At 32.9% G+C, this 27429-nt stretch overlaps 1 protein-coding gene across 3 annotated transcripts in view; it reads left to right on the top strand.

Annotated features, from left to right (window-relative positions):
* LOC129228536 (uncharacterized) overlaps positions 1-27429 on the top strand; it is a 133726-nt gene that overhangs the window by 38443 nt on the left and 67854 nt on the right. For all 3 annotated transcript variants that reach the window (XM_054863233.1, XM_054863227.1, XM_054863220.1), the window contains one exon: positions 17641-17665. In XM_054863233.1, the coding sequence (XP_054719208.1) occupies positions 17641-17665 (25 nt within the window). The remainder of the gene's footprint in view (positions 1-17640; positions 17666-27429) is intronic.

Genomic DNA, 27429 nt, shown 5'->3' with positions numbered 1-27429 from the left:
GAAAAGGTAAGGAGGTAAGTGTAGCTTAAAGAACCTATTTTTTTATGCATCAATTCCCAAAGTGTGTTCTGTGGAACCCTAGGTTTCCGCCACGAATTAACTATCTGTTTATTTTATTCATATTAGAGACATGAGTAGTTAACACAAATAACTACTTTCCCAGAGAGAAATATGCTTGCTTTCCGCAGGAAAAGTTTTTATGAGATTTAATGAACTTCCTGACGAACTGAAGCTTCTTTAAATGGAACAAAAAACATCAGTATCAGTAAGCTTTCAATGTTTTAAAGGCGGAGCGATAGGGATTGCAAATATGTACCGAATTTCATCCGATTCTATGCTTTACGCTTTGAGTTGGAGTGCTCAAAAAAAAAAAAAAATCTATCAAATACAGGGTGCGGAGAAAGTTCCCACAATTTTATTAGATATTTCAATAGGCTGTAACTAACACATAATTCAACAAATCAACAAGTTAAAGCAATAAAAACTCTTTATTGAAACAATACTAATAACATTAAACAAAAAAATTATAACAATTGTTCAAAATTGGCTCCTTGGGCTTTAATACATTTACGGAGTCGTAGTCTGAAATTGCCGACGATGCTCGCGCACTCATCCACCGTTATCTCATTCCAGTCACGCCTCAGAGCCGTTTTGAGCATGTCGGTCGTGGCGTATCGTTTTCCCGAGATTTTTTGCTCCGATTGACCATACCGAATAATCTATCGTATTGAGGTCCGGTGATTTAGGGGGCCGAACATTCGTGCCCAAAAACCTGGAAACAGATCTTCGCAGATGGCAATCGTCGATCGGGCCGAATGCGCAGGAGCCCAGTCTTGTTGGAGTGTGAATCCATCTTGGCCAAAGTGTTCTGTTGCCCATGGCCTCAGTACATCACATAGAACCCGAAACTGATAGCTCGCAGCATTAATTTTGACGTTTCTGTCAATGAAAACAAGCGGCGTCTTCCCAGTGGCACAAATGCCAGCCCAGACCATTACGGAGCCTAGAAAGTGACTGTGTCCAATGATTTTTGCAGCAGCGGTCTTCTTCTGGCCCTTCTTAAGCAGTTGGCGATGATTTTGACGGTTATGTGTGGGCTCGATGGTGAAGATCTTCTCATCGGTAAAGAGAACCTTCGAAAGGCGAGCACCAGCGGTCAAGCGAAGCATCCGTCGAGCTTTTATCTATCTTTTCTTCTTCATTGTGTCATTGAGGAAGTGGAGGCGATTGATCTTGTAAGAACGAAGTCCCAATTTGTTTTTCGCAATGGTTCGGACGCTTTTTTCGCTGATCTCCAGTTTTTTGGCCATCTTTCGCATTGAGCACTCTGGATTGGGACGGATGCGACAGCGGATCTTCTGCACATTCGCTGGAGTCGTTGCAGTGGTTGGACTTGGACGACCACTCCGTGGACGGTCGGCAGTCCCTCCAGTCTCCTTGTAGCGTTTCACAGCGTCATAGACTGTTTTATTCTTGAATCTAGTCGTTCGAATAATATCGGTTGTTTTCATTCCTTTCTTGTGTAATCCAACGAGAGTAACACGCACATTTTCACGATTCATAGCTCACTATCTCAATGAACTAACAAAGAACAAATGATTAAACCTCAAATACTTTTAATGCCAATAAACAATATGTGCCAAATAAATCACCAACATACGATTTTAAAGCTAAAAAAAGTTTTAAACAAAATTGTGGGAACTTTCTCCGCACCCTGTACATGTAGACGCAGACACACGAACAAATTCGAAAAATGCTTAAAGTAGGTTGGACATAACTTAAAACTGGCTAATGTGTCAAAATATGAAAAATTGCTCGAAACCGAGTTTTTTCTATATAAGTAATTATGATAGCGAATGATTATTACTTTTCATTTGATTTTCAGATCATTAGCATTTTGTCTTGGGGGGTTTCGTGAAGTGTAAGTGAAACACTATAAGGATTCCGTAGCAGAAAAAGTTTGGGAACCGCTGTATTAGAGGAAGGCGGTTCAGGGACCCTTGCTTGTATAAAAGTCTTAAAAACGCGATTGTAATACCATATTTTGTAATACAGTGGACGCCGATTAATTTAATCAGTGGTTCATTGAATCAGCCGCTTTAATGAATCAAACTGTCAAAAACAGAATAAAATCCAGCTTTGTTGAATCAGCCACTTTATGGAATCAAAATTGTTTAGAGCAAACGTGATTCATATAAATGGCGGTCACTGTACTAGAGCCAGTAATTTTTCGAAATTAAAGCTCCGAAAACATTTTCGCTCTAGCTGGGTATTTGGATCCTCCCCTGGAAATTTTGAGAAATTGAAGATTTGGACATAAAATTTCAGATGCTACATAATGCTTTCGGTGTGGAAGGGGGGTCCGGAGGAGTAGCATTTAAGACTTACTTATTTTCAGATGAACTAGGAAAAAAAGGAAAGGAATAGTTTTTTTTTGGGGGGGGGGGGATAACTAACTGAATAAGCTATAACTATTGAATATTTTTCATTCAAAAGATTTCTTTAAAAGAAATTAAGATTTTCCCCAACCGTATCATTTATTATTATTATTTTTAAATTAAAGTCAGTTTGTTTTCCCAATACGTGTTCCTTTCTTCTCTTCAATAATAAAGAATAGTTTTGAAAAACATTCAACTGATTCAACTCAGCATTCTGGGGAGGTGGGATACCCTTCAGGTTGCGCCACTGACCCCCAATCAAAATTTCTTCAATAATTACACAGAAATTTTGCAAAAGGAACCTGTAAAGCTTTTATGACGCTTCTACTCGAACTGATTTTACATTTCATTGACTTTCTTGCTCCTTTTGAATGAATTAAAATATTATTGATTACCGATATTTGATATATTAAATATTTCATTATAATAAAAGGAAAATAGGATTCTTTGAGATTTAAAATTATATTTAAAATTTGTGATTACCGAATCATAATGTACAAGAAATTGCTTTTTTGGTCAATATTATTACCACATCCCAAGCTAAAGTAACATGAGTAAACATAAACATAAAAACGTTACATAATGTTATCTGAAAATAACGAAAAATCTCTACATAGTATAAAATGAAGTCTCCAAAAAGCGTCTGTTTGTTTGAACTCGCAAAACTCGAGAACTATCCGGCCGATTTTGCTGAAATTTTCACAGTTTGTTCCTTTAAGTCCTGAGAAGGTTTGCAGACCAGTTCGAAAACAATTCGATGAATAGTTCTTTTTTTATTCCAATTTAGGCCCAATTTTCACATAAATTCCCGAATATGGGGGTGCAAAATTACTTTCACATATTAATATTACATATCGTTTGAAAGGGTAGAATTTTTCGCGTTCTAGGCTATTTGTTTCAATGCTCTAACTTTATTACAGCGGGAGTTATTTGCGTTTTTAGCTCGAATTTTTTTAGGCTTAGCTGAAATTTAGGTACTACTTTCTTCATTAAATAAATCAATAAAAAGTGAAGGAGTTGTCCCACAGCTTTCTTTTTGACGCCATTGGAAAAAGCGACCTTTTTTACTCCAGAATTAACTCGACCTATGGTCGAAAAAACGAGCTTTTATCTCGAAAGGAAAAAAAGTTACAAGCCTTTTTAAATCAAGTTTCAGAAATCTCGATTCCATTCAAATTGTGAACCATTTTCTTTCGCATTTTAAATCCATCTTTCTGGATTTAATTTCTTAAAAGTATTTTAATATCTGTCTTCATTGTTTAGAAAGGAAATCATGATGTTTTTTTTTACTTATTTTTTACACCTGATTGTTGAATATACGTCACTTGACACAATTTTTATTTTCAAGGTGGACCGGGCAAAGCCGGGCAACACAGCTTGTCTATAAATAATTGTGAATAAATTTTGTGAAATACGAAAATGAACTAAAGTCAATAATGGCGATTGTGGAATCAGTTAAGGGAAGATATAAATTAATAATATATGTACATAATGATGCTTCTTAAAAAGAAACATTTCCCTCAAAATAAGGGAAATAGGGTAAAAGGTTATAAATATAAAGTTTAAAGGGTTAATTTAATAAATATTTTCACAATGATAAAAGTAGTCTCATTTCTTGACTACTTTAACACAGTTCGTCAGTAATTTTTTCATTGTATTGAAGAATTGATGAATGGCTCCTTTGAAATTGCAAGAAGTTTCTGTTGTCTCAAAAGTCTTTTTAATAAGTCTTTTCAAAATTCAAGATAGCAAAAACGGATCCTTCAAGAAACTATTCGTCTACAACAGTGTATAAAAAAAATATCCTTGAATACCTGAAAAATGGGGGAAGAGGCAGGCACTGACTAACAATTACGGGACGTTTGTCTTGATTCTAAATTGAAAGAGCTCTCTTATCTGAAAATGTTTTTTAATGTCTCAAAATATCTGTTTAAGTTTAAGTAATTTTAAAATTAAATTAATTTAAGTAATTTAAAATAAATTTAAGTAATTTTAAAACGGGTCCTTCAAAAAGTTCTTTTAAAGACCTGAAAAAAGAAGGAAAGAGCGGGGGAGGGGGGGTCACAATATGGCTGCAGGGTGCTTTAAAATGACGGAAGGGCGCAATTAGGCGTTTAAAAATTAACGATTACAGGTACGAGGTGTTTGTCTGCACAAGGGAAAAAAATCTACAAGACTTTTTAGAAGGCAAAAGGGCGCAACAGGATGTTGCTTTCTGCCAAATAAAGATGAACCACCTCTAGATGCTCGTTAACTGTGTGAATGCAATCGGAGGTCCGATAGCATGAAAACTGATGATTAAAATTGCAGTGGAAAATATTGCGATCCTAATACACTGTTACAGAAACAAAACGAGATATGCAATTTTTATTTAGGAAAAAAAGGAAGAAATTTTAATTACTATTAAAAATGATAGTGTAATATACACAACTGATAATTACTTTTAAGGAATCAACCAAGATAAAAACAACTTACTTTCATACATGTCTACCCGCTCTCCTCCCTCCATCCAAATCACCAATGTAAAATTTCCTCGCCAGCATTTTGCAGTTGATTCTGGGTATTGAGTAAGCTATCAGCGGTTCCTGGTTCCGGGGAATTTATGTTAATACATGTCCAAAGGCAGTGGGGGACCAGGGATTTTGACCGTCAAATAACCTTTAAAGTATCCCAGTGACAATGATTAAAAAGAAAGAAACAAGTTTTGAAAAGGAAGGTAAAATTATTCGAGGGTACTTTAGTGATTAGCTAAAAGGTTTTTATTGTCGTAAAACTTTTGCCCGAAGAATTTCGACAGTTAAAGGGGAAAAAATATTTTTTAAGAAGAAGGAAAAAAAAGGATTTTTTTTTTGCAAAGAAATTTTTTGAGCAAAAAGAAAAAGAAAAACAAAACTGGCGTAGGGGCGCATCGGCCATGTGGCCGGTTGCCCGCCGGGCCAGTCCGGGCCTGGTGACACACGATAAACTCAATCTCACTCTAGCGCCTCTGGCGGCTGACTGACAAGTTTAAATGTGTTACAACTTGTCCCTGCTTGTCTCAGATGATCACACTACTGGACAGATCATAGTGTATGGATTTAGTTTCAGCAGTTGCTGCTATAAAAATTCATTCACTTTACTTTTTGATCACACCTTGTATACAGTAATGTTGACTAAGTACGAAATATTAATCGATGATTTACGTACACTTTTTCCTGAAGCTAAATCAAATAGAGAAGAGATCTGTGAAGACGATGGAGCTAAACCATTTTTCGAAGAGAATTTTCAAATCATGAAAATTAAATTATTAGCAAACACGATATAGAATCATGAATAGAAGCAGATGAAGATTCTAAAAAGAAATTGAACTTCAAAGGTTTTTTTTTAGAGAAAGATAATGTTAAGTGGCATAAAAGCAATTAAGGGTGACTCAATAAATTTCTTTTAAATCTCATTAAAAAATAATAATATTTTAAGGATTAATTCTAAAAGTTTCTACATTAAAAATACCAGCAACAGCATTTTATTTGGTATGAAGCTTGTAAATCTCACAATCTGCTATCCGCAGCATTTCTAAGCACTTGATTTAAAGAGAAAATGTTGAATTGCTTTCAATAAAAGTGCAATATAAAGCTAATTTATGTATTATAATTATGTCTAAAAGTAAATTTCAATCTTAAAATTTTAAAACATTTGTTTTGATGGTAAATAGTTAGGGTAAAAAATGATTTTTAGCTGTGTAGAACTGGATTTTTATCTGGGGTCATTCACTGATCGCCATGCATCTTAGAGTTTCCCCAGGGGACTTGCATTTTTCCAGGTTAACACTAGAATTATGGGAGGGGTCATTTTGACCCTGTGCAAACTTTTTTTGCTATCTGCTCTTCTGTATTTTCGTATGAAGCTTAATCCTTTCTTGACATTTCCTTAATAATTGTTCTGTTTGATAATGTAAAGCTTTCAAGAGTATTGATTTTTTTAAAAACCTAAACTAAAGGATTATACCTAAATGCGTGGGCAGGTGTCATTTTGACCCTTTGAGGAACAAAAAGAGATGCAAATATATTTACTAATGCTGAAAACACAGAAGAACCTAAAAAAAGGCCTCTTAGAATATAGCATTGCAAGAACTTGAAGCTTTTATAAGGTACATAAAAGAACATTAGTTGCTGATTTCTGAAATGTAAATGAAACAGCTCTGTTATTTTAAGGGTTTTTAAACTTTTTTAAAATGCTTCAATATCCATCCTTAAAATCTCTGCATCCTTTAAATAAACTGCATTTATTCTAAATATGTGTATTTTAAACTAATTTTTACAAATATACAACATTATGTAGGGAACTTTGCAAATTTCTTCTCGGGGATCAAAATGACTCCCGTCATATTTCTAGGTATATGAAGATTGCCGTAACTGTAGTATTAAAAATTTGTATAAATCATTTTTGTTTGTTCTGCCAAATTTCTTTTGTGTGTAATTTGGTTTCATTTAATTTATTTTGAACTCATTTTTTCCCTTTCTGGTATTACAAGCACCATTCTCTTTTCGTCATGCGTTTTTATTTTTATTTTTTTATATGACTTTTACATGTGCACACTAGTACCTCCGAATAACTGATAGACACAGCATTGAAAGTTTTATCATTATTGGGAGATGTCTGCTATTAGGTAGAATTAATTTATGAAAATTTTTGCTTTTTGAGCTTATGGCAGTTCATTTAAATGAAAAATTGTGATATTGATTAAACTTGTACTGTTCTATCATGCTCTAGACTGAACATATCATAGTTCCGCATTATTTCGCACATTGCATTTGAAAAGCGTAACTTATCAATTTCCCTAGAATAAAATTAAAATAACTCATATCAAGTAGGTAACTAAGTCAAATGACTAAAATATTAATTTAACAGACTTTACTTGGTCTTTTTTTTTTTTTTAATTGAAAATTTATAAAAACTTTTCACTGCATGTTTTCAAAAATTCACTAATTTTTCATTCCTTGCCATTCGTTCTTTATCCTTGTCCAAAAGAGCAATTTGTTTAATCCCATGCTTCTAGAAATTAAACCCTTAACGTTCAACTGCGATCCACATTTTCCAAAATTCCATATAAGAAATACTGATTTCTGCAGATGCAAAGCAACTAGAAATCCTCAGCATTACATTCAACATTGTATTCACACTTCCTCATTCCATCTTCGTTCTTCAGGCAATTGGACTCGAGACTTAAAAAACTATTATTCGTTTCCTGCAGCATTTAATTTTTTTTTATGATTATTTTATTTTGCCACTAAGCATTTTACATACCGTCGAAAGAGACATTAAACAGAAATTGAGATATTTTTTTCTTTTATTATTTTTGTTTTAATTTTTATTTATCATTTTATTTTTTTATTTAGTTTTCTCATCACATTTATGTAAATATTTTTATTTCTCTCTCTCTCTCTCTATATATATATATGTATATATATATATATATATATATATATATATATATATATATATATATATATATATATATATATATATATATATGTATGTATTATATTATATTATATTTCCTTTTTGAACAAAACTATTTTCTGTATAGTATATCAAAATTGAATGTTACCCATGTGGGTTGTTTCTAAATTTTCACACAAGTCATCCCATAATTTGTTAAATTTAATACTTTTGAATTAGTACAAAGGGATGGCTCATTAAATTAAAAAATATATTTTAAAAAAAATACACATTTTCCTAATTTCAGCTCTGCCCTAAAAAGTTCTGAAAATTTCCAGCTTGAAAAATATTAGACAGGCTGTGATGATGTTGTATTCAGTGCTATTGGTAAAATATGTTATATATGGAGGTTCATTTGTGATATTATTAGGTTCGGTAGAATGTAAAAAAACAGGGCCGTTATTATTATTATTCAGCTTTTATTTTCATGAATTAATTATGTATGTGTATGTTATTGCAAACGATACTCAACCCACAACAAGACACTAAATATTCAAATATTAATGAAAGGCACATTTTCTGTAGATATATTAATAAGAATGCCTTACCTCATTTTTCTCAAGGCATTCGGGCTGTATCCGAAACATCCACACTGTGCTTTCAACACCCGCTCCCGCTAAAAATCTTCTCCCTCGTCCTTCCTCCTTTCCAAACATTCCCCCGGAACCCAGGCAAGTTCCTGGCCAATTCCCCTCCTCCGCAGTAAAACAAAACCCTGCCAAAAGCGCCAACACGCACATTTTTACTGCTCGCGGGGCCGAAAATAAGTAACATGTAATGTCAGCATTACACAGGCAATACATAAGGAACATTTCTTTTTCATTGAGAATGTCTGTTTTGGTGAAATTAGTGTATGATTGCATGGTTTAATGATCATTTTTTAATGTATATGCAGCGAAACCCTGATTTTAGGTTTCTCAGGGGACTGGGTTAAAAAAACGTGAAATGGCATAAAAATCAAATAGAAAAAAATCTAAAGGTAGTCAAGATGACTCTTTTAAAAGATGTAATATCCATTCACCTTTTTCAGTACCCATACCCCATTTAGTGCCATACACCTACCTATACACCTTTTACGAAAAGAACTTTATTAAACATACCAATTCAGATTATTTTAACATTTCGTTGCAAATCTTGTCGTTTTGGGGAGAAAATAGTCTGTAATATAACCGAATGACGCAGTAGCATTTTTGTTCTTGTAGATTTAACTTTCAACAATTGATTATCTTTAAAAAAGCACAAATGAAACACATTACATCTTTTAGAACATTTCTTTTTACTTCTCAGGGAAAATGAAAAATGTGGAAAATTCATAAATAACAAACTATGGATCCGGGTTGAATTAACATTATTAGTGTACAGAAAAACTGGGACTTGGTGAAAAAAAACATTAAATGCGGGGGAAAGGTAGATTCGGGAGACTTAAAATCGGAGTTTCACCGTAATTATGAAGATTTAACCTTTATTTTTAGAGATTTTTTCCGAAATCTGAAGCTAGTATTTGAATGGATTTCAAAGCTCTTGACTATGTAAAAGCTTTTTTCTGATTTTTCTTTTTCAGAAAAACTAAGTGTGTATCTTTTTTAGTTTCAACCGTTGCATTCGAAGAAAATTAAATGATTTTATAGTGTAGCATTAATATACATAGTAATATTTCTGGTCCTTGTGTTGAGTTTTCATGTTGAATTCTCGTTACATTATTTTGTTCCAATTTTCCAACATGAATGTACTTTCAGATTTAGAGCTAACAAAAGTGAGGCCGATGCTCCGGTTTTACACTGAAAAATAAGTGAAGAACATTGTGAAATAAATTCACCTGAACAAAAGATCATTTTGATGACTTTTCTAATATTGAGGAATGGGGGGATACACCCATGAGTCCTACAAATAACTTGCTACAAATGTTCAGGATTTGAATTCCTTCTCTAGCTCCTCAGAAGAATGTTAATGGTTAATATAATGCTCTTTTCCCCTCCAAATCAAAATAATGGCAATAAAATTGTCAAAAACTGAGAAAAAAAATTGAAAAAGAACTGAAAAAGTGCGGCATTCCAAAAAGCGGTAGGCGATGCCGAGAGGGAGGAGTTACAGTAGTCCTATTTGGATTCAGGATGATTTTTTACATAAGAACAAGCAGAAATAGCACCAGAATCATTTTTCATGTCTCTCAATGCAGCTAATTTATTAATAATGAAAAATTTAACTTACTTTTCGAAATTTTTTTTTAGTTAATTTTTTGTTTTTTGAGTACCATGTGAGAGACAAATATGGCATAATAGAAAAGTTTTTTTTTTTTTAGCAATAATGTTCTGCTTTATTGTTTACATCAGTCAAATTGAATTTTGTTTAAAAATTTTCGTTATCTTTAAAAAAAAAATCTATGGGAAAAAGAGGTTTTTTTTTGTCGAAAGTTATAAACTTCAGGTCTCGTGCAGCATGCCTAAATAATTTTTGATTAGAATAAAAGTTTTTGTGGCAGATGTGGGTCTGTAGGAGCACTTTTTTTTAAAAAAAAATCAACTGGACATTTTGAACGTCTTAACGTTTTTTTTTTCTGATACACACTATCATTTATTACACACAGAAGTAAGGGAAAATTTTCGCTTAAGGCAAAGTTCTTGGCTTGCTCCCCCCTATATAGTACTATTACTTAGAGGCAATAGGTCACTAGGCTTCTTTAAACTTTGTTTTAAAGTTTTACATTTGAATTTATCTTGTTAATGTCAAACTTAAGTATGAAAGTTTGTTCCATTTAAATTAGAAATTTTTGATCAGTTTATTCTTCCTTACAAAGATTTTAAGTGTACATGGAGTGTCTTAAGTATATTATTAGTAAAAATAAAAAATAATAATAATAAAAAAACTGTTGAAATCAACTTGCTGTGTTACCACTTAGCAATTTGATTGTAACATTTTCAACTCCTAACTCAACCTAAAAGTTACGAAAAGCTTACAGCTCTAAGACTAATCTTTGCTTTTAACAATTTTTATTATTAAAAGCAAAAAGTCTTTTCAAGTATTTTGCAAATGGTAAGCTGAATATGTAACTACGCATGTGTAGAAAGTCCTGTGTTTTAAAAACTGAAGAAATCTTCTAATGAGTAAGTAAGTGCTGTACCATTTTTTATTTCAAAGCTTTTTATTTTTGTGTTTGCATAAAAAATTTTGCTACTTCTTAAAAATTGTAGATTTTTTAGTTACCGTTATTATTGTTATTTCTGCTCTTTTAGAGTAGTGTTGATTTGAAATTCAATTAATGATTGGGTACATTTTTTGGAACCAGAGTCTTTTATTGCATAATCGTCTCTCACCATTTCGTGCTTCGACTTTCACAGCTTCACTCATTGTGATTTTTTCAAATATGATCATTAACCATTTCTAATGTGCTCCTGTTAAAGAAGGAAGGCAAGATCTTCTGAGTGGCTAATAGGTAGACCGATTGAGACACGCTGCAGTGGGAATCTTGAATCACTATTTGCTTTAAACCATTAAATACATAATGAGGGGCGTCAACCACTGTATCATTGCAAGTGGATAAATGTATTTGTAAGCAGTATAAAACGACTTACTTTTTAAGAAGTAAAATTTATCTTGAGTAGCAAACTTCAATAATATGGTATTTGTCCTGTCTAATATTATCTTTTATTTTGTGAAATGTATTGAATAGTGCAAGAGTAATGATGGCTTAAAGGTGTTATTTTATGTCTGGAAGACTCTAATAATGTTAAAAGAACGTATTTCAAAGGTCTTCAGCAGTTTCTCTATGCTCTTACTATGAAAATATTCAATTTATAAGTAAAATATCTTACTTCACAGGAGTTCACTCATTGTGGTAGAGTCTGGATCTGACTAATCATACTAAGCGAGACTGTACTACTTGTATTAAACTTGTAGAAATAGCATTAGTAAGTAGGTAGTCGCTCACAGGAGTGGATACAAGGGGAGAGTCACAGGGGTTGTGACCCCCCCCCCCCCCCCCACCTCCTCCAAACTGTCGACAATAGTTTTTTTCACATTGTGTTCAAACACTGTGTGAATAAAATGTGAATCAATCATTCATCAATTATTTTTGAAAGTAAATATTTGAAGTTAATACTACTTCTTTCCATTGCTTATGAAATTAATTTGTAATGTTTATCCCAAATATATTATATGTTTATCCCAAATATAATTTTTGTGCACAAAAATTATGTTAAACATAAGGAACTTGCTCATTCTTCCATCACTCAGCATTGTTAGACTTCTGGTCACTGTTTTGATTTTTCATCTGCAAAGATTTTTGTAAATGTTCTTCGGTTTATGACCTCGATTTCTGGGAAGCTTACTATATTTGAAAAAATTATCATTCTCTTGTCACTGATTTTTCAAGCATTTCATTTTTTCATGATATTTGGAAGCAATTTCTATAATTGCTTTTTTAGGTTTCTTTGTTGTCTCTCACTCTTTTTGTCTCCTGGCTTTTGATTGGTTGTCCCCTTGATCTGAGCCTGGGGTTGACGTGTCGTTTGCTGATTGGTTTGTTGCCTTGTGTCCTGAATTCCTATTGGTTGGCCGTCTTTGGTATAATTACCAGTCTCCACGTGGTTGTTGTCGACTCTCTCGCAACTTTCAGTTGTGTTGGTCAGCTTTTTGCTCTGATGAAGAGGTTCCATTGTAGCCTTGAAATAGCTATATGCTATATTTTCTTCAAAATTTGTGCTTTATTTAGGTTGGTTTTTTACTTTAATCATATTTTAGCACATAGCTTATATGATATTTTTTTATTAAAAGTTGGTTGATAAAATCAGTTCCTGTACTCGCCCAAACCAATTGAACTAGCGACCACCCTTCTTTCAGGGTACTAGAGCACCTCTTTTCATCGTAAAAATTTATTTATAACCCTAAGAGTCAATGACTTACACCCTTTTCATGTAACTAACCACTTTTCACGAACTTATTTATGTTTTTTAGATAAATGTTAAAAAATTTCAAAGCAGAATGTACTGAAAAGGGAAATGTACATTTCAGAATAAGCCTTATTACGGAATAGTTGTTGACTCATCTGATGAATTAAAACTTATCAGGAATAGAGTTAGTCATTTTCGAGAAGGAAATCCTTTTCAGAATGTTGTGAGCAGGATTTGCCTTTGATCTGAGTACTGCATGCTAAATATATTTTCACAAATTTTGCGTTAAAAGCATTGTAATTGTTTGTTCTCAGCTGGTCATTTTAGTGGTAAGTACAAGGATCTCTGAATCGTAAAGTGGTGGATAATCTACATTATTTTTAATATGTATGCATACAGCATGTCCCCGTTTAACCTGCGAGCCCTCTGTTTTCACAACTATTAGTCCTATTTACGTACTTCCATTTGCAAAAATGGAGCAAAAAGATGCAGAGTTATGATGTGCAATGATTGTAACAAAAAAAAGTGAAAAAGTACAAAATATAAATTTTTGTGGTCCACAAGTCCCCTATATTGCATTTAGGGAAATTATCTCTATTGAAAGATAGTACAAACACAAGGAATTTGAAATATTTGCAACCAAAATTCAATGAGACATTGGAGTTCTAAAATAGTAAGGACCAAACAGAAGATGACATCATCGGAACATATCGCCCTTTCAGAAAAATGACACGTCATTTTTAATTAAAATATATTTTTTCATTGCTATTGAAAAATAAATGTAAATGTTCTGCTATGGTACAGAAAAACACACTACAATAGCTGTTACAATTTCAGAAAACATTATGTGCCATTGGTTCCCAATCTGGGGCAAGGAGTGCTATTTAAAAGACAAAAAGTAATAATAAAACGTTATTTTTATTAAAAACTTAAAACAAAAAAAAATCGTTTATCAAGAATGATAAGTTAAAAAAAGAAACAAATTTTATGTCCACGAGCTTTCTCCTCCTTTGAAACTTACCCTCAGTGAACCTTATCAAGGTAAAAAGAATTATTTTATAATTCCTTTCAAGTTTGATATTCTCAAGGCAAATATTAAAAGCTGATTCAGTTGCAAACCCTAGGGAGTGTTCAATGGCAGGTAATGAGATTCACAAACTTTCTACAGACAATAAATCCTAATTTTTACCAATCAACTTAACCAGTTGAAAATGGACATGGAATTAAGATGACTTGAATCAAGATTTGAACAAATCAGAAATTCAGAGAGTTTAGATTCATTTTCTTTTGAAGCTGTGGATAAGTAAGCTCGATGACTCTTTGAAAATTGAGTTTAAAAATAATTTTAAAGTATGGCTATGAGTCAGACTGAGTGAAGCTTATGCAGCCTCATCCACAAATGAGGAAAATAATTAAATATTTCAGCCAACAAAAGACATTTGCTTCAATAGTGGTGTATGCTGACGAACATAAAGACCTGGCTTAGGGGCGGTAACTTACTGCTAAATGAAGAATGCCATTCAAGCTTTCGCTGAATTCCACCAAACATGAGGCATTCATTGAAATGGTAAAAATAATGCAATGAGGTTTCAATTTTTCTTTCTAATTTCAAAATTTGTGTCAACTTTTTCATTTTTTCCAGATTTTAATTCATCAAAGAAGATAAACTAAATTAAAAATGTTTATTTTAAAAGTATGTGAATGATCTTAATTAAGTATTTGTCAATCTATTTTTTTTGGGGGGGGGGAGGAAGGCCGAAAAAGATACATTTTTTTTTCACTTTAAGTTAGGAATGATTGGCTAAAATTTCTCTATTATTTACTTTTTACTTTGAATTAAAATTCAGCATTCATTATTTGAGCAATATTGATGTTCACAATCTCTAACTTAAGGTTTTTCCTTCAATGAAGAAAGGGAGGGAAATTCAAATACAAATGTGATGACCAGCAACAGACTCTGGGCCCAACTAGGCTGGTCCTAGTCAATTAGTCCTCAATGAAGATCAATGGCCCTCTTAAAGCTATCCACCCCCTTGCTCATTACCGCCCCTTCTGGTAAGCTATTCCAAGTGCCCAGGAACCTACTAAAGTAGTAGTTTTTCCGAATTTTCAAGTTAGCCTGAGATTTAAATAGCTTAAAACAATGACCCCTCATCCTGCTTTCCCGGCAAAAATTTAATCCATTCACATCTTTCATTTTGATAAATTTAAATAACTGAATCATGTCCCCTCTGAAAATCCTTTGCTCCAGGCTATACATGTTAAGCCTATTAAGTCAAGTATCATAATCTAAATCTGAAAGTTTCCTTAGTAATCTAGTTACCCTTCTTTAAACCCTTTCCAATACACAACTATCTGTCTTCAGATAAGGCGACCAAAACTGAACACCGTACTCCAAAGGAGGTCTTACTAAACTCCTATATAAAGGCAGAAGAACTTTCTTAGATTTGTTTGAAATAGATCTATTGATAAACCCAAGCAAATTGTTGGCTTTGTTATTAGCAATGTTGCACTGTTGACTAAACTTGAAGTCCTGATTTATCAAGATACCCAGATCCATAACATTTTCTGCTTGATTAATGATTGAACCCTGTAAACAATATCTTGTATGCTTATTTCCATGACCTAAGTGTAGCACTTGACATTTCCCTTCATTAACTGCCATACCCCAACTATCCGCCCACTTAGTAATATAATCTTAATCTTTTTGAAGCTGTTTAAACTGTTCCTTATTTTCTACAATCCCCATAACTTTTACAACATCAGCAAAACAATTCATGCTTCCAGAAATATTTTCATTGATGTCATTCATAAAGATAATAAACAAAAGAGGCCCTAAAACTTATCCCTGAGGAACCTCACTTAAAACATCACTCCATTTAGAATGATTTCCTCTCACAAATACTCTTTGCTGTAAGCCAATTTCTAACCTAAAGTAAAGTTTTTCCTCCTATTACTATGTCAGCTAATTTGCTGAGAAGAGCAACATGCGGTACCTTGTCAAAAGCTTTTTGAAAATCAATATAAACAACATCCACACATTTTTTGTCATCTGAAGCTGAGGTAACTTGGTAGTAGAAATGCAATAAATTAGTCACCCCGGATTTACCTTTCCTGAAACCATACTGCAAACTAGTCAACAGACTATTAGTCTCTAAGAACTTCATGACCTTAATTTTGATCAAAGTTTCGAAAATCTTACAAATCACTGAAGTCAAAATTACAGGTCTATAATTCCCAGCATTACCTTCAGACCCCTTCTTGAAGAGTGGCATTATGTTAGCCAGCTTCCAGTCCTCTGGCACAATCTCCGAGTTATAAGAAGCATTGAATATATTCAAAATAACATCAACTAATTCCTCTGCACATTCAACTTAAATATTTGGATAAATATTGTCTGGTCCCGGAGCTTTAGTTGCTTTAATCTTTTTCAAATGAAATAGAACTTCCTCCCTGGAAAATACAAAATCCTCAAGCTGTATAATAGCTTGTGTCTTGTTAGTGTCAACTGTTGAGATACAATTATCGTTAAACACACTGGTAAAGAAGTTATTTAGAACATTTGCAATATCCCTATCATTTTGGATTAAATTTCCATACTTATCAATTAATGGCCCTATTTGACTGTTTTGAGCTTTCCCAGAATTAGCGTAAGCAAAAAAATTTTTAGGGTTCCCATCAATGTCATCTGCTAGCCTTTGCTCCAATTCCCTTTTCTGAATCCATACCAAATACTTAAAATTTCGCCTTGCCTTACCGTACTCCGCACTCTGACCAATTTCTTTAAACTGATGAAAAGTGGCTTGCTTATAATTAAGAGCTTCTTTAGTCTCCCTGGAGAACTGCATGGGCCAAATTTTGGTACTAACACCTTTTCTCCTAAATGGAACATAATCCCCAACTGTTTTAGCAAGTTTTTTCTTAAATTCCATCCACTGCTGATCTATTTCACTGTTTTCCAATCTTGACAAAAAAAAACCTCTTTCAAGCTCTGCCTAAGTGCAACAAAATCAGTGTTTCTGAAATTGGGCACAAACCTAAAATTATCATCTTTGTACATTTCAAATTTAATCCGAACCTAATGCTGTTATGATACCCCTACACACAACCCCTGAACAAAACTTCCTATGTCACAAAAAACTAGATCCAAATCGTCTCCTCTCGAGTTCCCTGAGTTACTACTTGATCTAAGAAACAGTCACCAATTACTTTTAAAAATTCCTCTTCTTTGCCATTACCAGGATAAAAAGTATTCCAATCAATACTCGGAAAATTGAAATCCCCCATTATGATAACGGATCCCTTACTGGACATGTCACTAATAATATGGTACATCTGTTCATCTTGTCCCTGGTTTGAATTAGGTGGCCTATAAATGTTTCCAAAGCGTAGCTTTTCGCTCTTACTGCTCATCAACTCCAGCCAAACCATATCAGTATCAGTAGGCTTATCATTTATGACCAATTCATTGCAAATAAAATTGTTTCTAACATAAAATAAAACCCCACCACCTCTTTTACCTACTCTATCCTGTCTGAACAAATTATACCCAGCAATATGTAATAACTCTACATCAAATTCGGTAGCCCAAATCAAATTTGCATCGGTCAACCTTCACAAATGGGCCAAAAAGGTTGGACACCGCTGCTCTATGCACATTTTATATTAATTCCTTGTTAGCTGCAATGTCCCCCTCCCCAATCTTGCAGGTTGAATGGGGACACATTACTTGTTTCATCAATGCTTGTTTGTTTGTTTTTTTTTTTTTTTTAATGCTTTTTTTTATAAATTTGTTTGAAAATATTATTGATTAAAATGTTTTTCAATTTGCCTTTCAGAATATTAATAAAGAGGGGGGTCCTGGTAAGTACTTTTATTTGGATGAATATTTGTTGTTGTATGTAAGTTATTGCCTAACCAACTCCATGCTTCTATATTTATCTTGTGAAGTTGTTGTGTGTGTGTTCTCGATTGTCGTAGCTTACAGGTCATTTAAATATTGTGAACATTTTTTTAAAATTACATTTTTAATAAATTTTGTCCGAAAGTTGAAATACCTTTTTTGTTGTGCTTATCCGAAGTAATTATATAGTTTTTCACATATGATGCGTTTTTAGATGATATGTGTGTTATAAATTTATAACTTATTGCTTATTAATTTTAACGTTTCAAACATGCTATTAGAAAACTTAGTGCAGATCAATTTGCTTTGCTTTTCAAACCAAAGTAAAACAGCCCAGAACTTGCCAACGAAGGGTGGATGTACAGAAAATTTCTGCCTACCCTCCCTGCGGAGTGTTTTATCTACACTTTTCTTCAATAAAAACTTTTTTTGAGTTAAATTCTGGCATTTCAGAGCTTTTACTTCTATTACAGCTTTGCTATTAACAGAAGCATCTCTTCTTTTATGGCCATTTGTAGCTTCCGTTACTGTTTTAATAGTACAGTCAACCCTCGTTTATCGCGGTTAATTTGTTCCAGGGTTTACCGCCATAACTGAATTTCCGTGAAGTAGGATTCTGTATTTATAAACCGAATACTTTCCTAACTAGAACGCATAAACTTACTTAGGACAATTTAAATAGGTTTTTAACATAGTTTGAGCCCTCTAGACATGAAACAGCACCCTTAGCCACCATTACATTTACATTACTTTATATATTACACAAAATATGAGAAAATGAGATATATTAGACGTAATAGATATCACATAGTTATATTATTGGGAAATAAAACTACATACACACATTCATTTCTTACACATTACTATTAATCTATGAATATAGCTTAACTTGTTCGATGAAGAATTGCCAGTTAGTGACCGTATGTGCCCCCGTTCTCCTACATTTATCCTCATTAAAGGTATTGCGCATACAACTTAAAAAGCTAGTACACTGTTGAACACCATTTACAGATTTATTTATCCTCTAGTGATTTATACTTTCTAGTTATAGTGGTTAACGGTTAAAATGAAATAGTGATTCGCTACACTTTCTTCGGTGATTTTATACCTCCACTCCCTCAACTAGTACAACTACAGCTCCTCAGAAGAGCTTATCTTGCTTGAAAGACATACTTTGTTAATCTTTTGTAGGAAAAAGTTATACGGGTGCATAAAAAAGGCTAATTACTATATTTGAAAAAAAAAAATCGAAAAAACCGCGATGTAGTGAAGCCGTGAAAGTTGAAGCGCGAAGTAGGGAGAGACGACTGTATTTCTATTTTCAACTGGCATAGGACTTGTAAAGCAGACAACATTCTAAAACTATTTTGTATACTATGTTCATTTCAGTTTCTTGTAACAAAAGACATGTCGTAATCAGGCGTTTGCTGATATTGGTTGAAAATCCACTTGGGAATAGATCCTAGTATTTATAACATTAAATTTTAATTTTGGAACCTTAAACTATCAAATTTGTTGATACTTATTTCTTCTTTGAATTGTGGCACATTTTTTCCATTAACTTTCATTAACAATGCTTTGAGAAGTTGGTCTTCATCAGTTGCCACTGCTGTGGCTGCATTGTTGGAAATTTTTAGGATAATCATATTATTTGTTTGTCTACATCCCTTTGCCTGCCCTGGTCATTTCTTTGGGCTTACTGACACGGGCAAATCAACTCATAGTACAAACCATGCAAGATATCTTACAGCTTCTTTAGGTTTCAAAACTCTTGAGTGCAAGCAAAAAGTTCTGTAGACAACTGTGAGTCATCGAAACTATGTAAAGATCCTGTTTTGCTGTCGTCAAACTCTGGAAAGCACTGTCCTCTTGAAACAGTTGCACAACTATCAAGTACATATTTTCGATCTATGCTCAATTTTTCAGTATTTTTTCTTTTGCCTATGTAACATAACGAGAAGCCTAGCATGGTAGCATTGGTAGGTTTTCGCATCCCATCAACTTGGATTCGATTGGGCCAGTAAGTCCTTAGGTCCAATAGCTTTTTTTATTTATCAGGTTTTAGATTAGGAGCTTGTTGGCATGAAAAATGCTCAACTAAATGTTGCAGCTCTTTCTTTATTTTTCAAACACCAGAAGTGATGCGTTTTTCTTCCTCTTCTTGCTGGAGAGCAGTTTCACTTGACTCTTAGTAGTCAAGAAACAGTAACTTTGTTCTTATTCTAAAAGATCCTGCAGTGATTATGAGTTTTGGGTTGTTCCCCTTGGTTTTGATCACAAAGCAAATAGCGTGCTGCACCAAGTTTTTTAAAGCACATTAGAAATTTGAGACTTCTAAAGCAATAAGTAGATAATTTTAACACACCAAGCATCAAAAGATGCATGTAACAAACTGTATAATTATTTTATACTAGGCAAAAATAAAATTTTCTTGTTTTTACAAAATTTACTAAAAATGTTTTTTAAAAAAAAAAGTCACAACTTCAACAGATTTGTGTAAAAGTCCTACTCTCTTCCATAAACTGATGGTGGCAACTGACGATTGGCCTTGAAAAATCTTATTTTCTTGGAAAAGTCTACCTGAGGAGGTTAAGGAATGCTTCAATTGGTACAAGGATAGTAATTATCGCATAATGTGTTGATGCAAACTGTCTATCCTCTGCCCCATTTTAACAAATAAAGCCATGTATTCTTTCAATCATCAGAAATTATCTTATCAAATCCAGACTGTACATAGCAGTGGTCAGCATGGGAGTATTTTTGGTGTCTTGTTTCTCAAAATTACGAATAAATTTCATGAATTTGAAAACAAAATTTATGGTGAATGACCGGATGTTTCAAGTGATATAGTTATAGGGTGCTTATGTGACTTGTAAAACCTAGAAAGCCTTCTCTCTTTTTTTTTTTCAAAGCCTTGAAAGTTTTGCAAAATTGAGAAAACTCCTCAAAGTCCTTGTTTTTCATTTTCCCATAAGCCAATCTCGTGAAGTAATTGCTGTAGCAAAATGTTTGACATGTGGACTCCTTCATGGGGAGTAAGAAAAAAGAGGGAGTTTACATCTCAAAATGACACTATTGATGACTTGAACAAGTGTGAGATAAGACAAGCAGCTATGGACTTGAACTTAAAAGAGAATACTACTAGGGAAAATTGATTTTTAATGGAAAAAGAGTCCTTGATTAAAATTTTATATTCAAAGAGTGAAAGAGATTTTACATGCATAAATATTTTAGAAATATTTCAAAGAAGAGCAACAATATTTGCTTTACAATGATTGGGTAGACAAAAATGTAACATATGGCAAGTGTTGGCAGGAAGATTCCACTGCAGATATGCATACCAATACTAGGTCAAAAAACCCAACTAATGATTGTGCATGCAGATTCATCAAATGTATGATGTATCAGTAGAACTGAATTAATGTATACAGGGTTCATACGGGTCATGGAAATCCCGGAAAGTCAGAGGGAAAAAATATGCAATTTTCATACCTGGAAAAGTCATAGAAAATTAAAATTTTAGTTCCAAGTCATGGAAATGTATTTAAAGTCATGGAAAATTAAATTTTCTTTCAAAGTCATGGAAATTTATTTAAAGTCATGGAAAAATGTCCTGGGCAAAGAGAAAGTAACAGAAGCCAAAGGAGCTTTAGAAATCTTGAGTGATTTAACAGTATTGCACATAAAAACTATTAAAACTGGAAAATTGAACAATCCCCCCCCCCCAAAAAAAAAATCTGAATTTTGAAATCTCATTGCATTCACTTCTGTTGCCACTTGTCTTTTTTTTTTTTTTTGAAATATGATTTTACTGCTAGACATCACTTATTTTGAATTACCATTATTTTCAACATTTCTTATATTTTATATTCGGTAATAACAAACTTGCACCTTCTTAATTTCGCCACATCCACTCAAAAAACACAATTCAATTAAATCGGAGTTTGTTTTCATCACTTGTAAAAACTTTATTATTCAATTTATCGGAGTTTATCTCAATTTATTGAAGGTTTTATAAAATAAAGATGTTAAGTCAGGCGATTGAATACAGAAATAGGGAAATTCTAATACAGTGGACTCCCACTACAACGTGATCCAACTTACGCGAAATGACTATAACGCGAGTTTTTCAGCAGCAACAAATTTTAGGGCTAAAGCGAATTTCTCACTCTCAACACGTAAATATTTGGAAAGGAATCCTGATGCCAAGTTTTGGCTTTGTTATTCACTACTAAACATTAACTTCATGAATGTACTTCCATCCTTTCAGCATCACTGACTGTGCAAGTTCCCACACACCGCACTATACACATAGCTTTATTAGTGTGTGTAATCACCACTTCTCATTTTTTATCTATTTATTCTAAATATGAAAGGTGATGAAATATTGTAGCTCCTAGGCATGCTGTTTCATCTAAAGTTTGAAGATGGAAACAAAAAGCGAAAGTTTATGACAGTGTAAAAAAAGGTAAAGATTCTTGATAACACTTTTTGCTCCTTGAGTAAGAATCTTTGTTATTAATTTGGCATTAGTAGAATGTTGTGTTATGCTCAAAGGTGCACACTTGGTATTACATTCAGTTGTTCCAAATTGGTATCACAGTTTCAGAAAGGGTTAAGATTAATTGATTGCTTTACTGTTTTTGTAAAGTTCTTGATAAAGCTGCTATGCCACCAATAATAAAGAAATGGCTACTGAAATAAAAGATTCTATTGACTTATAACTTGGCTATTAACTAAAATTTAAATTTTTAAGTCTCAGACCATGTTATATGTGACTCAGTGCCATTATAGAATTGGAAGATTGCTTAATTTTATATTCAAATCTTCATCAAATTTATTGTCCCCAGAGTCAATCTGAATGGAAATGAATAATGAAGGACTTTCGGAAGTAGAACAGGCAAAGTTGCTGAAAATTTTCTGTATTAAGTTAAAGGAGCTGAATTCAGTGGTGATGCCATTTGGAGTGTAGGTGGAATACAGTGTTTGACCAATAGTGCTCTATTACTGACTAATGTCAAAGTAGAAAGAAATTTGGTAAAAGAAGCTTATAACTGGGAATTAGCCATACAAACAGTTGAATGAAAAATGTAATACAAACAAACTACCAGCAGTTACAGTTTACTTTGTAAATGAAAAAAAAAGTTAAATTTGTTAAAACATTGCAAATCATGGAAATCTGAGGTGATCAGTGAAGGTCACTATTAGTCAAATACTGCTTTCAAGGACAAACCAAAAATCCATGAAAAGTTTTTGTCTGACTAAATTGAAGGCATTAAATTCAATAGTGATAGCCATTTTTACTTGACATGCTATATTTGACCAAAAGTAGTCTTCACTGACCTCTTTAAAACTTCTGCAATTAATTAATCTTGTGTTTATCACTGGAAAAATAACTGTATGAATATTAAATGTTGAACTTTCTTTTCTGCATCGTTTGTTTTGATCGTTTGATTAATGTTTTTGTTTTTAATTTGTGAATGATGAGTCACTATTGGTTTAACATGTAGTTTCTCAAAAAAAAAAGGGAGGGGGGGGCGCGAAAGCTCCTGAGATATTTTCTACACCTGCAAGCAGGGGCGGCATTTCAACATTTCATTTGGGGGGGGGGGTCGAGTTTTTTGAATATGAATTTTTTAAGTATGGAATAAAATACGAGTACATTTTTTTAAAAGTAAGGTCATTAAAGAAATTCAAATTTTAATTTCCACACTTTTAATTTATTTTATAGTAAACTGTAACAGAAAAGATCTTGATACTACCGTTTCTAAAGTAAATTTTTAATGTACGATTTTTGGAATCTAGAGGAAAAGGAAATCTTGGTACCATATTCCGTCAATATCCAGTAGCATGCTCTTGGCAATCCCATCGTGCACCAAAAAAAAAAAAAAATCTCAAACCTGAGACACGAAAATGATCTTTCACAGTTAGCTGAGTTGATTGGAATCGGTGAAAAATAATTGAAGCTACAAAGTTATGTTAGAAAACGCATCTTAAAAATTTTTCTCTTTAAAAAAAATCCCACGCAAATTTAAAATTTGTGCTCTAGGCTTCATTTTTCATCGTTGAAGTACTGGCTCTTCGCAAAACAATCCTTTTTGCTTCGTTCAACAACTTTTACAAGTAACTGAAATATTTTATTTATCTTGTTCAATAACCTGCACATATAATATTGAACTTAGATTTATCACTAAATCTTGTATTAATTTCATTAGAAACTGAATGAATTTATTATTTAATACAAAATATTGAGCCAATAATATAACTTTGCATCATCATGTGGATTTTTGTCACTTTAAATTTTTTTTTTTTAAATGAGTCCAATAATTCCAAATTAACAAGACGCTCTTAATAGGAGCTCAATCAAGAGTTTTAGCTTTAACTTTTGAAGACCATTTTGTACCTCTCAGTTAAAGAACACCCAGCAAATGTATTTGTTGATGCATGATTTTTTTTTTCAAAAATAGCGTGTCTTTTGTAAGAAGTTTCCATAAAAGTATACAATGTATTGAATTGCTCAAATACGCCTCTTAACAGAAGGAATTAATGTTCACTCACTAACTGAACGTACATTTAAAATATAAGCGCAACAATGAACTCAAAATACCAAGGAACTTCTCGTAAAAATCGGGCCAGTCACACCTCTGCATTGCCCTTTCACATTGGAAGCAGAAGCATCATCTTAACACTAGACTTACAAGTATGAGGCGTTTAACCCATAGACTAATAATAAGAATAGACTGAGCTATGGCAACCCTTTTGCTGCTCATAAACCAAACCATGTGACTGGTGGATATCCTAGCAACAGCGGGCGTTGATCGTAGCAGACGATCAACGATCGCGAGAAATAAAATAAATAGAATTGATGGAACACGGAAGAATGATATTTTATGGAGTCCGATTTGTAAATTTGCTATTCTAGGTTGTAAATATTTTGTTAATATAGTGAGTTTTTCGTTTAGATAGTACTGTGTATTCTCTGTAGTCAATTTCAATAACTCTCTAAGCAATTAAAGATACAAGCGCCCAAAACGGATCGGCAGACGGTAAGATTTTTACCTACAATTTCAATTTAAGATACCGATTAGTACATTTTTGTGTTAACGCAAAACGTTTACGCCATTACGTTCACGCCAACACTGACGTAGCAGTTCCAAATGAAATAAAAGTTACTGAAAACTGTGATCAAAAACTAATTACTAATGTCAAAATAATGCATAACTAAAAGTAAAACAGTTCAATCTCTGCACCTGGAAAAAAAATTATAATTAAAACAAATTACATCTTAAAATATATGTCGAGTGCCAAACTATAGATAATGTTGTCATCTAGCAACCATGTTGCCAAAGTTTTCGCCAAGCCTCCCACTAGTCACATGATGTATCCATGAACCAAATTTTTCATCAGCAAGTCTGGGAAAGCTCGGTCTACTCTTATTATTAGTCTATGGTTTAACCCATATGAGGAAATTTCTTCTTTAGTTGAAACAAACTTATTCTCCATCTGTTTTTCATTCTGGAAGTTCTGAAAATGATTCATGAATTTCTAAGTTATTATCCAAATAGCGAAAAACAGTTGATCGTGTCTGGACAGGTCTCGAGTTTCATCAACTTTTACTAAAGATCATCTGCAAATTCTTTTTTTTTTTTAAATTTCCTATTGCATATGATCTCTAATTCGCGTTATATAAATTGAATTTTCCCGATTTCTTAATATTCTGTGCAAAATATTTGGGGGTGCAACCGCCCCCTCTTGCTCCCCCTATTTGCCGCCCCTGCCTGCAAGTGTCTTTTCATACTTTGTATTTTAAGTCAAAATTTAGCATTATGGCAAAGGAAAAAAGGAATTTAAAAACATACTATATATATATATATATATATATATATATATATATATATATATATATATATATGCAGTCAATTCGCAATAACTCGAATTTAAAGAGACCGACAAAAAACTTCGACTTATTGGAAGTTTGACTTACTGCTAGTTTCAGTATTTGGCATATTTTAATTAGTATGTACATATAACCAACAAAATTACAACAATTGAAAGTTTTTAAGCTCAAGATGCAGAGTTTAATCAAAATTATTGAGAGAAAAAAAATCAAAAGCATGGTTTTGATTTCAATACTGCTGGAGCAATTTGAATAGAGCTGATTCTACTTGCGGAAAGGCACACATCTTCAATCGTTTCAAATTTCGATTAATGGATTCTACCGCTTTGGAAGTTTCTCTTTTTCTTTTAATATCATTGACAGAGTACGAAGAAAACTCCCTCTGTCTCTCAGGAACTTATTCTCAAATAATCAAATTAAAGAATGAAGGGGAATGTATCTTAACTTAGATCAACCTGTACATAAAGGTACAATCAGTTGACTTGACAGCCTAAAAGCAAATTTGTAGTCCAGCAACATGTCAAAGTGTAAACAGCACTGTACAACGAAAGAAAACTCCTTTTCTCACATGTAACTCCTTCATCGCACATTGGTTCAACAGGTGCTCTTCTTGATTTAGAGGTTTAGTGTGCAGGAATCGCAAGTGAAGGTGAATTAATTTTTCTCTTATAATCACTTGTTTCTTTTTTTTTTTTCATTCTTTCGAAATAAACTTTGATTTATCTTTGAAAAAACTTCGAGTTAAAGGAAGTTAACTTCGAGATCTTTAGAATAATTAGCATAGAATTAGAGACAAAGAGGTCAGGACTTGGTAAAAATCTCGAGCAGGGCATAAAACTGGTCAGTTAAAGTCAGTCAGTATGTTAAAAATTGGTCAGTATTTACAGAATTTAGCCAGTAAAGTCGGTCTTTTTTTTTTTTTTTTTTTTGCATATTTACTAAATAATTAATTTTAAGGTAAAATTCACTGCTATTTTGTTTTCATTTTCTGATAAACTTAAAAAATTCCAAAAGAGCAATCAATTGCTAATATAGCAGCCAAATTTCGCCTACCTGGTAGTCTGTTTTACTTGATAAAAATCTTTGCTAATTGGATTGGGATGATCTAGTTTTATGGAAAACCTAGCTCCCCCCTCTTGATATTGGTTATATTCTTAGAACCATTTTCCTGTTTTTGCCCAAAGTACAAGGTAAACAGTGATGTTCCCATCAATTTTTCTGAGGGTATACTCGCAGTAATCAGTTATGCACAGTATGTGAATACGATCATATACATGATACAGTTAAGCACCGTTTATACGTTTCTCTTTTATGCGTTTTTATCAATTATACATTTTTAAAATTGGTCCCTGCAAAGTCTAATACACATTAACCTATACCTATTATACGTTTTTTTTGTTTGTGTGCTTTTTTCATACAGTCGCTTCAAAAATGTATAAATGGTGCTTCACTGTAGGTTATAATATGAAAATGTTTGAAGCTTGAGGGTATACTCTATATGTCTAAAAATGTTTGAGAGTATACGGCATATATGGAGTATATATACCCTATGGGAACACCACTGAAGGTAAGATGAAGATTTTTTCAAGCAATAAGGTATACTTGACAGCTACATTTGTGTGCAATATCGAAATGAGTAAAAATTTGTTGTGTTTAAATTCTAATTTTAATTTGTTGCCTCAACTTTCATCACAAGTTCTTGCGGTATAAGTGAACTTACACCCTGTCCCAAAAATTTAGACACAAACATAAAATACAATTCACAGTAACAATATGAATGATAGGATATTTAATTTCACATGTGTTGTGTATACTAATATTAAACAA

Source organism: Uloborus diversus, chromosome 1, assembly GCF_026930045.1.
Source record: "Uloborus diversus isolate 005 chromosome 1, Udiv.v.3.1, whole genome shotgun sequence".
In the NCBI taxonomy this organism is placed as follows: Eukaryota; Metazoa; Arthropoda; class Arachnida; order Araneae; family Uloboridae; genus Uloborus; species Uloborus diversus.
This window is presented reverse-complemented; position numbering and strand designations above follow the sequence as displayed.